This window comes from Sciurus vulgaris (assembly GCF_902686455.1).
Source record: "Sciurus vulgaris genome assembly, chromosome: 3".
In the NCBI taxonomy this organism is placed as follows: Eukaryota; Metazoa; Chordata; class Mammalia; order Rodentia; family Sciuridae; genus Sciurus; species Sciurus vulgaris.
Genome location: NC_136463.1, coordinates 132,357,469 through 132,372,999, shown reverse-complemented (window position 1 = coordinate 132,372,999; position 15,531 = coordinate 132,357,469). Strand labels below are relative to the sequence as shown.

The window sequence follows — 15,531 nt, the reverse complement described above, 5'->3', positions numbered from 1 at the left end:
AATGCATGGTGACATGGATCCACTTTTACAGTGTCATGCAGAATCACTTCATTGTCCTAAAAAATCCTCTGTGCACTGCCTGTTTATCCTTCCCTCCCCCACAATTGCTGGCAACTACTGATCTTTGTAATACCACAATAATTTGCCTAATGTCATACAGTTGGAATCATATAGTATGTAGCTTCTTTAAATTGACTTTTGTACTAAGTAAAATGCAATTAAGTTTTCTCTGTCTTCTCTTGGAGTGACAGCTCACATCTGTATAGGGTTGAGTAATATTCCATTGTGTGGATATATTGCAGTTTATTTATCCCTTCACTTACTGGGATTGTATCCAAGTTTTGGCCAGTATGAATAAAGCTGCTATAAGCATCTGTGCAGGTTTTGAATATAAGTTTTCCATTAATTTGAGCCAATACCAAGGAGTGGTACTGATGCATAGTATGCTAAGATTGTGTTTTAACTGTCTTTCAAAATAGCTAGACTGTCTGCTTTCTCACCAGCAATGAATGAGATTTCCTGTTGCTCCACATTTTTACCAAGATTTGACGTTATCACCTGATTTAGAATAGATTTTGGCTATTCTAAAGGTGTACAGTATTATTTTGTAATAGTTTTCCATCGAAATCATTTTAAAATTGGAAATAATACTCCACTCACAAGGATGTTCCAAGGATTAAATGAAACAACATGTGTAAAACATATTGCCTACCATTTTAAGAGAAACTTAAGAAATACCAATTTCTTTGCCTTCACTTTCCTTGGTTAAACCTTACAACTAACAGATTCTCCCTCATCTAGCCCAGGTTCTTTCCCCTGGGTTTGGCACTGATGATGGTATACATGTTGAGGTTTCTTAATGCCATTAATTGTTGGAGGCTTTTATGGATATAGAAAGGGCTTAAGTATGAACATTTGTATGAGAATGAGACTGACCTATCTACCAACCTACCTATCTTCCTTTCTTTTTTCTTTCTCTGTCTTTTTGCTGTTGTTATTTTTGTGGTACTGGGGATTGAATCCAGGGACTTGCTCATTTTAAGCAAGCATTCTGCCACTGAGCTATATCCCCCATCCTTTTAAAGTTTCGAGACAAGGTCTCACTAAGTTGTTAGACTTGCCTTGATCCTCTTGCTTCAGCTCCCAAGTAACTCAGATTATAGGTGTGAGCCACTGTGCCCAGCAAGAATGAGGTTTTCTTGTTTTAGACTCCATTCTTAGTAGTCCTTGAACTACAACTAATTTAATTATAGTAATAATAAATACCATGCTTAATATGACCCACCAATAAATATGATAGCCACTTCCTTAAATATAAAATTTAGGCTCTTAATCTTAAAATGCTCCCTATTAATATATTCTCTCACTAACAGCAATGACAGAAACTGGAGTAATTAGTAACAACTGTTGTCTCTTTGTGCTAGTTAACATCAACAATACTGGGGCCAGACTGTTGGGTGGGTTTAAATCATGGCTCCACTACTTACCAAGTGAGTAACTGAACAGCTATTTAAATTGCCTGAGACTCAATTTTCTCTAAAAATGTGAATAATAATAATACCTACCTCCAAGGGTTATTAAGATGACCAAAGAGTTATTATATGGCAAGTTCTTAGGACAGGACCTGGCACATAGTAACTGCTGAATTAGTATTAGCAATTTTTTATTGTTCTAATTAATTATACATGACAGTAGAATGCATTTTGACACATCATACATAAATAGATTATAACTTCTCATTCTTCTGGTTGTATACGATGTAGAATTACACCAGTCGTGTAATCATATATGCACATAGGGTCTGATTTATTCTACTATCCTTCCTACCCTCATACTCCCTCCTCTCTCTTTACTCCCATGTAATCTAAAGTAACTCTATTCTTCCCTAGTCCCCCAACTATTGTGAGTTGGTATCTGCATATCATAGAAAACATTCTGCCTTGGGTTCTTTAGGATTGGCTTATTTTGCTTATCATGATATTCTCCAGCTCCATTCATTTATTGGCAAATGCCATAATTTCATTCTTCTTTAAGGCTGAATATTATACATTTTCTTTATCCATTCATCTGTTGAAGGGCATCTAGGTTGGTTCCATAGTTTAGCTATTGTGAATTGAGCTGCTATAAACATTGATGTGTCTGCGTCACTGTAGTATGCTGATTTTAAGTCCTTGGGGTATAGGCCGAGGAGTGGGATAGCTGGGTCAAATGGTGATTTTATTCCAAGTTTTCTGAGGAATCTCCATACTGCTTTCCAGGGTGGTTGCACCAATTTGCAGTCCCACCAGCAATGTATGACTGAACCTTTTCCCCCACGTCCTTGCCAACATTTACTGTTGCTTGTATTCTTGATAATTGCCATTCTGACTGGAGATGAAATCTTAGTATAGTTTTGATTTGCATTTCTCTAATTGCTAGAGATGTTGAACATTTTTTCGTATATTTGTTGATGGATTGTATTTCTTCTTCAGTTCCTTAGCCCATTTGTTTTTTTGGTGGTTATTTGTTTTTTGGTGTTAAGCTTTTTGAGCTCTTTATATATCCTGGAGATTAATGCTCTATCTGAAGTGCATGTGGTAAAGATTTTTGTCTAGGCTCTCTCTTCATGTTATTGATTGTTTCCTTTACTGAGAAGACGCTTTTTAGTTTGAATCCATCCCATTTATTGATTCTTGATTTTACTACTTGTGCTTTAGGGATCTTGTTAAGGAAGTCAGTTCCTAAGCTGACATGATGGAGATTTGGGCATATTTTTTCTTCTATTAAGCACAGGGTCTCTGTTCTAGTACCTAAGTCTTTGATATACTTTGAGTTGATTTTTGTACAGGGAGAGAGATAGGGGTTTAATTTCACTTTACTACATATGGATTTTGAGTTTTCCCAGCACCATTTGTTGAAGAGGCTATCTTTTCTCCATTGCATATTATTGGCACCTTTGTCTAGTGTAGGATAAACATATTTATGTGGGTTTGTCTTTGTGTCTTCTATTCTGTATCATTAGTCTACATGTCAGTTTTGGTGCCAAGTATTAGCAATTTTTATCATCATTTCTGAAAAGGATAGTGAAGGCCCAACAGGTTATTGCTCTCCTTCTCCTGCCTGCTTGGGTTGAAGGTATATTTCATTGTTTATTTTGAGTACATAAGGTATGATCAAATAAAAGTCACTTTTATAATCTTAGCAGCCATATTTGTTTAATGGACTCTCAATGAATTGTTGAAAACAAAAAAGGTAATTTTTTTCCTGCTTGTCACTTAATAACAGTCTTTTGTTGGAAATGTGAAAAACTCACTAACCATGTAAATGCTTTATTAGGATTTTGATTTATTGCCACCTTTTAGTCTTTTATCCTAGTAGGGGCCTAAACACACAAGTACTCACACATTTATTAAAGGAACAAACAAATATACAAAGATTAACAAAATTTGCCTGTATCTACTCTATGGTAATCTGATTTTTATTAAATTGAACGAGTCATAGACATATTCTTATTTAAAAAGTAAAATAAGTAATTTTAACAGATACATTGTATTTTACTACTTGAATGTACCACAATTTAAACATACTGATAAGTAAGTAAATGCTTCAGTTTTTCAGTGTTATAAACAATTGTCAATGCTGACCATGCTGATAATTATGTGAACAAGGAAATATTAAAATATCTAGGTAGATATTAGCATGATTCTTTTACCTGAATTTTAAAGTTTTTCTGTTTTATAGTTTTGTTGATGATGCAGTGGTACAGATGAGCACTAGGTCTGTTAGTAATTTAGGTTCTATAATTATCATGTTCCTGGATGATTTTCCTGATAATTCTAGAACATTGTGGAACCGCACCTCTCAGGAGTGCCAAGTTTATTTTGCCAATTCTGTACCTATTTTAAAGGACCGTGGGAGCTGTCAGACTTTACATGAATAAAATATCAGTTTTGTCAATCATTTTAACCACTTAAGGGGAAATTAAGTGAAGAATTAGAACAAAGATGACTGATGAATAATAATGTGGATGCCTGAGTGTCTGATGCATCTCTTCTCCTAAAGGGCCATTCGAAGGATGCATTTAGTGCTTCTTTCTCTCTAAGTGCTTATGGCCTAATGCTTTTGAGAAAGTCAGCCAATTCACCTTTGGAAAAGAAATTAAGTGACCAGCATGATAGCAACTTAAGATTTACATCAATTGCAGAAAAAAAATGTAAATGAAAACAAAAGATTTTTCTATCTTAATTGGGATGTGATAGCCTAGTAAACATAATCATAGCATGTTCTTTCTTTATCATTGTGTTTCAGATGTAAAAATGTGCACTTATTTTACATTGAAAGATGAGCAGCTGCCCTTTCTTTTCAGTTCTAGCAGCATCTTATTTTTCAGATAATCTGCTTCATTAATGAAAATCAGAAGCAGCTTGGAGTATTTTGTGCATAATTAATTATCTTGGCAAGAAGATTTATGAATGTAATTTTTCTCAATTGCTCCAATCAGGCATAAGTGAGCCAAACAAATATATTAAAACTAAGTTATTCATGGCCTGTTTGTATTAGACAGTATCAAGGACATCTAGGAGAATTTAGACATAGAGGGGAGACAATCTCTTTTTACTATACAGATCACATATATATGTGTATGACATACACATTTCTGGGGGGAGGGCAGGAGAGGTTGCATTCACTTGGAAGATTTTGTGGGTTATAATTTGAGTACAATATATGTTGTAATCTTACACAGCATATTCCCTGCCAATAGGCAATTAAAATGATATTAGAGATGACATACGTAAAGCACAGCCTCAGGACACCAGTCTTGTACCTGGTGGGCATCTGTAAAACTATGTGTATGAACACATGTGTGCCTGTATGTGTTCTCTGGTGCATGCTACCACTTTCTAACTAGCATTTAGAGCTTGAATGGTTGACCAGCTTAAATTGATATAAGGTAACATATGAAATGTTAGTGTTTTTTTTTTTTTTAATCCTTCTTTGAATGTAGCTTTCAAACATTGGCATAAAACCAAAATAAGGATTAAATCATCTTGGTGATACTAGAATCCAATAGTTTGGTCCAGTAACAGACAACAATACATAACTAGGCATTTATAGATTAAAATTTATCACAGAATTTCATCCGGGCACATGGGCTACTTCTAGAATTCTCTCTGAAGTATGCCAGCAGGAAATATAAAGTATCTTAACATTTGTAGGAGGAACATATCATTTCAAGAGCAGCAGACACCATTTGCTGGAGTACTTGCTAATCATGACTACTTTCAATGGCATAGCAGATCTAAGGTAGCAACAGAGGAACTCTGATACCAATAGTAAGGGGACCAAGCCTGCTCTCACATTTACTAGCTTCGGTGGCTTTGGACCATTTGTTGGTCTCTGTGCCTTTGTTTTCTTTTTGGTAAAATAAGGATAATAATAGCATCTGGCTACAGATTTTGTAAAAAATAAATAAGGTGATATATTAAAAATGCTTACAGCACAACTTGGCATATGTTAAATGCTCAATAAATGTTCAAGTGTTGGCTATAGCAGTACATGGCACTTTCTGAGCTTTACTAGATATCACTGACACAAAATTCTGCATATTAACTAGATCCCACACCCTTTCTCTAAACCACTAGGTAATCTTAGAATTCTAAAATGTTTTGATGTGCAAGGGGAATAAATATAATTTTATGACTTGGCATCCAGACCATTTTATTCAAAAGGTTAGCTTTTTCTCTCAGATAGTTAAAAATCAACTTTTCATCTATCAACTAACTTTCTCCATCCTTTAGCTATTTCTTTAGCTCATTTAAGTTTATTATAGTTGACTACATTTTCATTTAATTTAGTTATTTCTATATAAAGTTGTCCTCCCTTATTTGAGGTTTCATTTTCTACTGTTAGTTACCCACAGTTATCCTTGATCCAAAAATATTAAGTGGAAAATTCCAGAAATGAATAATTCATGTCTTAAATAATTTTTGTTACAGTAGGTTATTATGATAATTCTATTTTTTTCTTGACATTCTGGGAATCTAACCCAGGACTAGGCAAGTGTTCCACCACTAAGCTGTAACTCAGTCCCAGTTCTATTTTATTATTAGTTATTATAGTTAATACCTTACTATGTCTAATTTATAAATTAAACTCTGTCATAAGTATGTAAAGAAAAAAAATAGCATGCATAGAATTTAGACTTGCCCTTGGTTTCAGACATCCACTGGGGTCTTGGAAAACATCCATTGTGGGTAAGGTGTGCTACTATACTGTTCATTTGAACTGATGATTTAACATTTTGATTATCTAAGCCCCCAAATTCATTGGTAGGATAAATGTGGGGTACATACTGTGACCGAATTCATTCTCCAAAGTGATGCCTATGTTCTCTTTGGAAAGCTCTGCTCTGCCTCCACCCTTCACACCCATTGTGGGACCAAATTAGCTGCTGCTGTCTGAGCTGTCTGCTGAGCCCCAGGCTACCTGTGTATCTCCTTCCTCCTTCCAGAACTCTTTTTCTTTCCTGTCCTACTGTTGGAGTTTGTTGGCTTTCCTTTTTATGTCAGCATTGCTGCCATCCCAAACTGACCAGGGAAAAGGGACTTATTCTCTTCTTTCTCTCACTTCCAGGGTCCCCAAAGACAAACCCAAAGGTTGAATTAATTTTAATACATTTTAAAGGGAGACTTACAATTAAACAAAATAAACATCACACTTTAAAATGATTACAATATCCTTTAAAATTTAGCAGTGATGTGTCCTATCAAGACAAATGATAGTTTCTCTCATTTCTTTTAACAACCAGGGGTTTAGGCCAAAGTTTCAATATGAAATCCATGAAGCTGCATGACCTTGGAATTGGCACTCCTAGTGCCTGTCTGTTTCTCTTTATCTATCACATGTGGTGAACGTACTTAGTTCTAGATGTCCAGATCAATTACAGTGGAAAGTTATTTGGGAAAACCAGGCCTTAGTTATTTTTGGCAGGGACACACATTGCCAAGACACTGGGCAGGACTCTGTTTCCCTTCTAGAAAATAGACTTCTGCTAGGGGAAGTTCCCCCAGTGAGTTGGAGGTAATTTTAAAACTAAAATATGTGTCCAGAAACTTTAAAAATTTTTATTTTATTTTATTTGTTCTAATTAGTTGTACATGACAGTAGAATGCATTCATACTTTTTGATAGATCATACATAGAGTGTAATCTCTCATTTTTCTGATCATAATATTGCAGGATCACATCAGTCATGCAGTCATACAGTGAAAAGTGTCTTTTTCACTCTACTATCATTCCTTAGAGACTTTTGCTGTACTAATTTTATTAGATTGGACTGAACAGCTTTCTACCACTGAGTAGCTAGAATTGAAGAGCCTATCTAAAAACAAATAGAATGCGAGGGCCATGTTGGGAAGGGAAGCCTATCTTTCTTGAAATATGGACATGGAAAGAGAAATATGTCAATATAAGTCAGATTATAAATATGATTATATATATAATATTATAATTATAAAACAAAGGTTATCTGTGAAGCTGTTTATAAAATAACAAAATTTGCCTCATGACAACAGGCTATAGCTTTCTTCCTACTCAATCAACAGAGTCCTCATTGAGTGTGTGTGTGTCTGTGTGTGTGTTGCAGGGGACCAAACTCAGAGCCTTGTGTGTGGGAGGCAAGCACTCTGTAACTGAGTTATATCCTCAGACCTTTTAATAAATTATTTTTCTAAAATAATTAAATAATCTTGGGTCTCACTAAATGTCCCAGGATGAATTCCCACTTTTGATTCTCCTGCTTCAGTTTTCTGAGTAGCTGGCATTATAGGCATACACCACCACCACACTCTGTAATTTGATAATTTGGGAAGACACTAATACCTTCCAGCTGACTTCAATAACTCAAGGAGAACTCCCAAATTCTACAGAAGAAAATTGTGAATATTGTCCTCTTTGAATCTCTGAGACTAAGTCCAAATAACAATAGGCCTATAGATTGGTCCCAAATGCATTTAATAAGAGAAACCCAATCCACATGTTTAGTATTGTTAAAAGACAAAGTTATAACACATCTAGTTTTGTAGCTCTTAGTTGACTTTTTTTGGGATTCCAGAACCAGGCAGTAGTATGGACCAAAAATGATTCAGAATGCTCCACTATATCACATTGGTTGGGTTATATTTATAGCCAGAAGAAAGGAAATGACATCCAGAGATTGGAAGTTAGGAGAGTATTGGTTACAGCTCACACCTGTCTTATCTGAATATGGTTTAAACAGCTGTACTCTTGTGACTGACTGAGACTTGGCCTCTTGTTACCAGAGTAGGTCATAGTCTCTATCTAGTTAGGTTGCAATCCGTCATATAGGAAAAGGTTTAGGCCACACTTAAATTGTATGGAGGCAGTTCTAGGCCAAACAGTTCAGTTTAACAGCAATAATTGTTCTTTCCTACTCCCAAGTCCTCAGGTACAATATCAGCAACATGTCTCTAGTCCCTCTTATAATATCATTATCATCTAATGGAGCAAATGGATATTCAAAGTCTGGTTATTGCCTACTTAAGTACAGAACGCATTTGACTGGATTGCCTAACACAAAAAAAGACAACTGGTTTCTTGTTTCCCTACTATTAAAAAAAAGGAAGAAGAAAACTCAAAACCTTTTGGGAGCTAAAATTGTCGCTACAATGCTAACATGCCTTCAAAATCAAAGTAGTCATTGGAACTGTCACCTGTGGCCATCAACTGTAACTGGAAACATTTTGGTGTATGAGTGTATTTTTGGTAACTAGAAGAGAGACTGTCAAAATGTCTTAGGTTAAAGAAGATAAATAACTAGTTCCTTTCCTCCCCTGCCCACTCCTTTATCATTTTGGTTTTTGGTGTTTTGTTTTGTTTTTTCATTTGTCTCTAATAGTAGCTAGTTATTTGGTGAGAACTGTTCTCTCAGAAAAGAAAATGAAAGTAATTTGAAGAGATTATCGTCTTCCCCTAGGCATTTCTATTAAGGTAGTTTGAATGCTTATCTCTGGCTCGCCTCCTTCAATATAGTCTTAAATAAAGATCAAAAAATAAGATCCAATCTCAGATTGTAGAACAAATTGCAGAAAAAGAAACTGGTGGATCACGGCAGTCTGATGTATGACTTCAGGCTGGGCACCAATTCACATGCTTGCCACCTCAGCTGTTTGTCCTTGAACATCTGAGAGCATTTTGTATTGCCTGTGTTCCTGATGTTTTAGTCCTATCGTTGGCATGTATCATTTGGGAACTGGTTTTCTCAATCTGTGCTTGCTGTCACCATAGCTGGCTTCTTCCTCTTAGGCACTCCTGATGGGTCTCCTTATTCTCTCCAATGCACTGTTTCTATTGAGCCCCCATGATTGTACACAGGGTCATTTTAGAATTAGGTTTGATAAGTAGAGCCTTGTATTGTGGTTTTGATTTTAAGAATGGTCATCATCATAGACTAATAAGAACCACTTCTCCAGAATTCTTTATTTCTGTAGATGAATATGATGAAAAGGAAAAATAATTATTGGATCCGAAAGCATGAACTTTGGCCATGGCATTACTTTTCCCAACTGTGGGACTTTCCTCTGATGAGTTGTATGAACGTAAGCAAGTTACTTAATCTGTCTGGGTCTCGATTCATTTATTGAAAAAGCCATTATCTCCATCATAGCAAGAGTGTAAAGATTAGATGAGATAATGGTCTAAGCAGCCCAGAGTAGTACCCTATACCTCTCTGTGAGGGTGAGACACATTTCTCTTACTTTTTTCATTCTTATTTTCCAGCAGGGGTTCTGGGTATGGGGCAGAAAGTTCAACAAAGACTTGTCCTTCCTTGCCCATTTCTAACACCTTCAATGGCATTCTTTTCCATCCTTCCTACTCAGTCTGATATACTCTTGTGTTAACTCTTACAAATTTTTAGTTCTCTGTACTTGCCAAAAATGCATGTCTCAGCTAATCCAATGGGGGTGGGGGGGAAGGTAAGGAGAAACATGTTTGTTCCCTCTACTTTCCCTAAAGCTGTCTTCCTGTATTCAGCCAATGAGCTTAGTCAATCAGCTTCTTTGAATGGGTCCTTAGTTCTTCTCTCTCACCCTCTCCCACCAGTGATCCATAAATGCACCCAACTGATATCTCATTCCACTACTTTCCTGGCTCTGCAATTTTTATTTGCTGTTAATTAAAACTCAGTCCTTATGTGTACATTTAACAAGTAATGATTTTTTTGAACATCCTTGAATAACAGAACCATTCAATAAAAATATAATATAAGCTGCATCTGGGATTTTAAATATTCTAGTAACCATTAAAAAAGTAAAAAAGAAATATTCAAGAAGTGAAAAGTAATAATATATATATTTTTAAACCCAACATATTCAAAATATTATTTCAACAGGTAATTAATACTAATATTCTTTTGTGTGTGGTATGTAAGCATGTTGTACTGAAGACTGAACCCAGGGATACACTACCACTGAGCAATATCCCAAGCCCTTTTTATTTTTTATATTGAGACAGGGTCTAGCTAAGTTGCCCAGGCTGGCCACAAACTTCAATCCTTAGTAAACTGCTAGGATCATAGGCATGTGCCACCCTGCCTGACAACATTCTTAGTGTTCTTTCTTTCTGCACATTTTTTACTGGTGCATTATAGTTGTACGTAATGATGTACTGTGTTGTTATATATTTGTGCATGCACACAATATAGCAATAGAATTTAGCCCCTATCACTCCCAGCACTTCTCCTCTCCCTTCCCACCTCCCACCCCCGGTCCCTTTCCTCTACTGATCTTCTTTGACTTTCATGAGATCTACCCCCACCTTTCTTTTCCTATTTCCTCTTTAAATTCCCAATATGAGAGAAAACACAGGACCCTTGACCTTCTGAGTTTGGCTTATGGAAATACTAACATTCTTGATGAGGTATTTTCATTATTTTTTCTGTGAGGTCTATGAGATCTGATGTGTAATTTATATTTAGAGCAAATTTCCGATTGGACTAGTCACATTCCACGTACTCGATGGCCATGTGTGAGTTAGTGGTAAATATATTAGGCAGTGTAAGTCTCCACTATTCGACAGAATTTTTCTGGCTTCTTCAGCTTTCAAGGCAGCTCTTGGTTTTCATTGAACATCCCTGATTCTCTTTCATGGCTTTGCTGATTTCCCTTTCTCTTTCTCTTTCGTCACCCTCTGATGGATGCCACATACCCTCTCCCCCTAAAAAATATCTGTCCCACTACTTCTCAGACTTAGTCCTATCTTCTTCAAGTAACTAGAAACCCTGTCAAACTGATGAGATGATCATAAGCACATTGCTTAGGTCAAGCTGAAAGGCAGGAGCTGAGAAGAGAGAGTAAAAGTGTTTTCAATTCCCCTTTTAGTCTAGCAATGCTCAGAACTCACTTGAGTGTACACTTTGAGTGTTTTTTTGTTTTTCCTTCATTTACACATCCTGTCAACCTATGGATCATATTTTCATCCTTTTGCAGGAACCCTGTTCTATAAACATGTCCAGATGCATCATTTGCTATACTTAACCACTCAGGCGTTTGGACAGCAGCGGATATAAAGTGTACTTGGAATATCTGCACAGCTGTCTGCAGTACCTACTTGCAATGCCATGACTGATTTACTGGGTATCAGAGTTTTGTAATTGACATGCTCTGGGTGATTTAGGGTGTCCTATTTTAGCCTGAGAAGGACTCTGAGAGCCTGTTTTATGTGCATCACACAGCATGTATGATAAATCTGAACTACGAAGCTGCCTGTGTGTGTGAGTTCCTCACGATGAGATGTAATGCCCTCACAATGATCCACTTACTTCCCAGTTTTATGCCAACTTTTTTATGTTTCTTTCTAGGGGTTGTGGCAGTGAAAATGTATAACTCTAGAGAGTTAGCATGCTTTAGTAGGCAGGCATATGCACAGGATGTATTGCATATCACAGGGTTTTTTTTCCCTTATATTCTCTTGTAGGGAATAGTATTGCCTCATAGGAATAGTATCCTTTGGGAGTTAAAATAGTATTGGTCAAATCTAGAGGATGAGGTCAGTTAATACCATTAGAAATCAAAATAACTCACTCCTCCCTGGCTTTCATCACTACTGGTATGTGTTAAATGACAAGTTTTTGAATCACAAAATTTAATAGGATCATCTGAAGGTTCAGGCTTCTCACCTGTTTGGGGAGATTAGTGAACACCTGTTTGTACCCATGTTTCGTTCACTCAGCTTCTATATTAACCATCTCTGTTAAAGCATTCTTGAGATTTCTAGGCACTCCCCAATAATTTAGCTAAGAATAAATTAAACTTAGCTGGGCACAGTGGTGCATGCCTTTGATCCCAGCAGCTCAGGAGGCTGAGGCAGGGGTATTGAAAGTTCAAAACCTCAGCAACTTAAGTGAGATGCTAAGTAACTTAGCGAGATCCTATCATGAAAAAAAAAAAAAAGAAAGAAAGAAAGAAAAGAAAGAAAAGAAAAGAAAAGAAAAGAAAGAAAGAAAGGCATGGGGAGGGACTGGAGATGTGGTTCAGTGTTGAGTCTCTGGATTCAATCCTTGGTATCAAAAGACAAACAAACAAAAAGAATAAACGAAAGTCACCCCCAGTACTTAATAAAATAAATGATCTCTGAAATTTAGCTATCTTCATGATTCATATCATTTTGAGGAAACTCTTAAATCATTCCTCCAGTTGTCTGTATATGGACTAACTTAGGCTTTTTTGAGAAATTATTTTGTTTTATAAAAATTATACAAGTCAATGAATAAATTGTATAGCTCTTGATAAAATGCTCTGTGGGTTCTAATATGTACATGTATATATCTTGTTCTATGTGGGACTGGAGAGAAATAAACTGATTTCAAGTAATTGTAAATACATAAACACAATACTTTAAATGTGGAAACTTCTAGATAGTGTAAATATTACCAAATAGTCTGAAAAAAAATGAGGATATTTTACATGAAAACTTCTACAGGGTCACCATTATTCTTTTCTTTGCATTGATGATGGGCTAGAATTCAGGTAAACAGAGATTTCCAAGTATCAGAAAGCTGGAAATATACTCTTGCCTAATATTTTACTGCTTACTCCATGCTGGAAAATGCTGTGTTGGTGTGGTCCTTTTGCTCTCATAATCAGCTCTGCATTGTCAATCCTAATAATGGTCCTGGGGTATCCTATTCTAGATAAGCCTTTAAGTCTGAATTCTGGGTGTATGTGTATGTGTGTGGTACAATTATTGTATGGAATTTTAGACATAATCTAACTTTCTCCTTGACCTCTTGCTTCAAACATTTTTCCTTGTTACAGGATTTGGAAGAAATTCTATGGCAAGGTAACCTAGGAAATCAGTAGGGGATATGTCCACCATTTTGAATGGGTAGCTAGTATTTATTTCTTGGGTTTGAAGTTGTTCCCCTTGACCATAAGGTTTAGATAAGGGTAATACCCTAGTTTACTCAGGCATGGTGACAGCAATAATGGAAAGAACATGTGTCTTGAAATCATATAGTCTTGGAGACAAATCCTGTCTCTGACCCTTACTATGTAGTCCTGGATAATCTCGTGTTTACAATGATTATGTCATACTTGTTAGAAACTTGTTGATAAAAATAGTGATTATGTCCCCAAATCAACTAACCAACTATTTTGCTTGTAGTTGCCTATTAAAAATCAGCAGCTATGTTGTGATCATAAGGATATGAGGATTTGAGAGTATAAATTAAACCCTTTTATTTAATTGGGATAAGATATCTGTATCCAGGAGTCCTAAGTCATAGGTCCCAGGTCAAGTTATGGCATTTAAAAAAAAAAATGTATGGTATCAGATATTAAGGATGACACTTAGTGGTAGAGTACTTTATTAGTTTGTAGGAGGTCTTGAGTTCAATTCCCCGCACTGGGGGTAGGAAGTAGAATGAATTTATAGCTTCTTTCAAGTTCTTTGATATTTGTTGTTTTAATATTGTGTATGGCATATAGTATAAATCAAATCTACATGGATGAGTCATGCTCTTACCATTTAAAATGTCAGAGGAATTTTAATCATTTTTCCATTTATTTTTCTGAATATAGATTTCCAGCAAAGGCAGCAACCTGAGTAATTTTGCATTGTCTTTTTTATGGTAGAAAATATAATTTTACAGATGTTGTTTAATGTCCTTTTCTAGGTCTATGTAACTACACTTAGATCCATATTTGTATCAAGGAAAGAAAACACTTGAAAAGAATGCATGATTTATAAGATACAAAAGAACTCATTTTCATTCTTTTTGAGATTTTCTTTATGCCATGTAATCTACTGAACTGATAAGTAATTTTTATGCTTTTCTGAAATTATTTTTTTTCTCTAAGGAATATAGTAGTTGAAATGGAGACAAAATAAAAAACCTTATGTTCATTTGATACCTGGGTTTAGTTTATATAAAGAGAAATTAAAGTAGCTTAAGCTTTGAAAGTTTGAGGAATTATTTCTGACTTATCTGCATCATTTGAATTTTGTTCTTTATTTGTTGTTTCTTACCCAGGTTACTTGCTGGTTTCAGAAAACCATAAGAGATTTGCAGGAACAAAGTCTAGGTTCATCGCTTTCAGACAATGAGGATCTCACTTATAAGCACGAGGAACTAACAATAAAAGCAAAGGTAAGAGACACTAAAAATAATTGAAAATGCATGGATATTCTCTTGATATGCTTGTATGAGTGACTTAGAGGAGGGCTTCTAGGATAATAAGCAAACCAACAGCTTCTATAATCACTATGTTCTTAATAGTTAACTACATGTCAGACATATGTGAGATGCTTTATTTAAATTATCTCAGAACCCCTAAAATGTAGGTATTATTTTCCTCATATTATGGATCAAACCAAAGAAACAAAACAGAGGCTTGGAGATGCAAAATAACTTGACTATTATAGTATCTTGTCAATGGCAGTGTTGGAATTTAATTCTAGGTTTTGTCTAATTTAGGGCTCAAGGTCTTGAACATCACACTTTGCTATCTTTCTAAATAATTTTGTCTGTGCTGAGATCTCAATTCACTATCACTTTTATGATTTCCAGGTATAGTTTATAACTGTTCCCATTTACATTTCCCAAGTTCCTTGACTCAATACAAATTTCTCAATTTTACAAGAAGTACTGGCTGCTAGCCAGGCAATTTCTTCTTGGTATATGGAATGTGCAAAAATGGAACCATGGAGTGCTGGAAGCAAGATAAGTAGGGCAGCTGGACTACAGTTGTTCCTCTCTCCATTGTTTCTTGTTATTTGGAAATCAAGTTATTTGTACAAGTCAGGTCTGTAAATACTTTCCACAATTCTTTAGAGGTGCTTCATATTGATCTGCAAGAAAACAAAGTCCATCATAATAGACTGAATGAGAACTGTGAATACTGTAAACACCATCAAGATTTAAAGAACTCTATTATTTATATCTTGGGTGGTTAGTAGTTATAGTCAAAGCTGTCATGAGCTCTGGAAAACAATGCACCACTACTGAATAGTAATTGAAAATGGTGAAAACAAA

The 15,531-nt window shown here is 35.6% G+C and overlaps 1 protein-coding gene across 8 annotated transcripts in view; it reads left to right on the top strand.

Annotated features, from left to right (window-relative positions):
- CCDC141 (coiled-coil domain containing 141) overlaps window positions 1-15,531 on the top strand; it is a 202,330-nt gene that overhangs the window by 83,431 nt on the left and 103,368 nt on the right. For all 8 annotated transcript variants that reach the window (XM_079134532.1, XM_079134531.1, XM_079134534.1 and 5 more), the window contains exon 6: window positions 14,530-14,646. In XM_079134532.1, coding sequence (XP_078990658.1) covers window positions 14,530-14,646 — 117 coding nt within the window. The remainder of the gene's footprint in view (window positions 1-14,529; window positions 14,647-15,531) is intronic.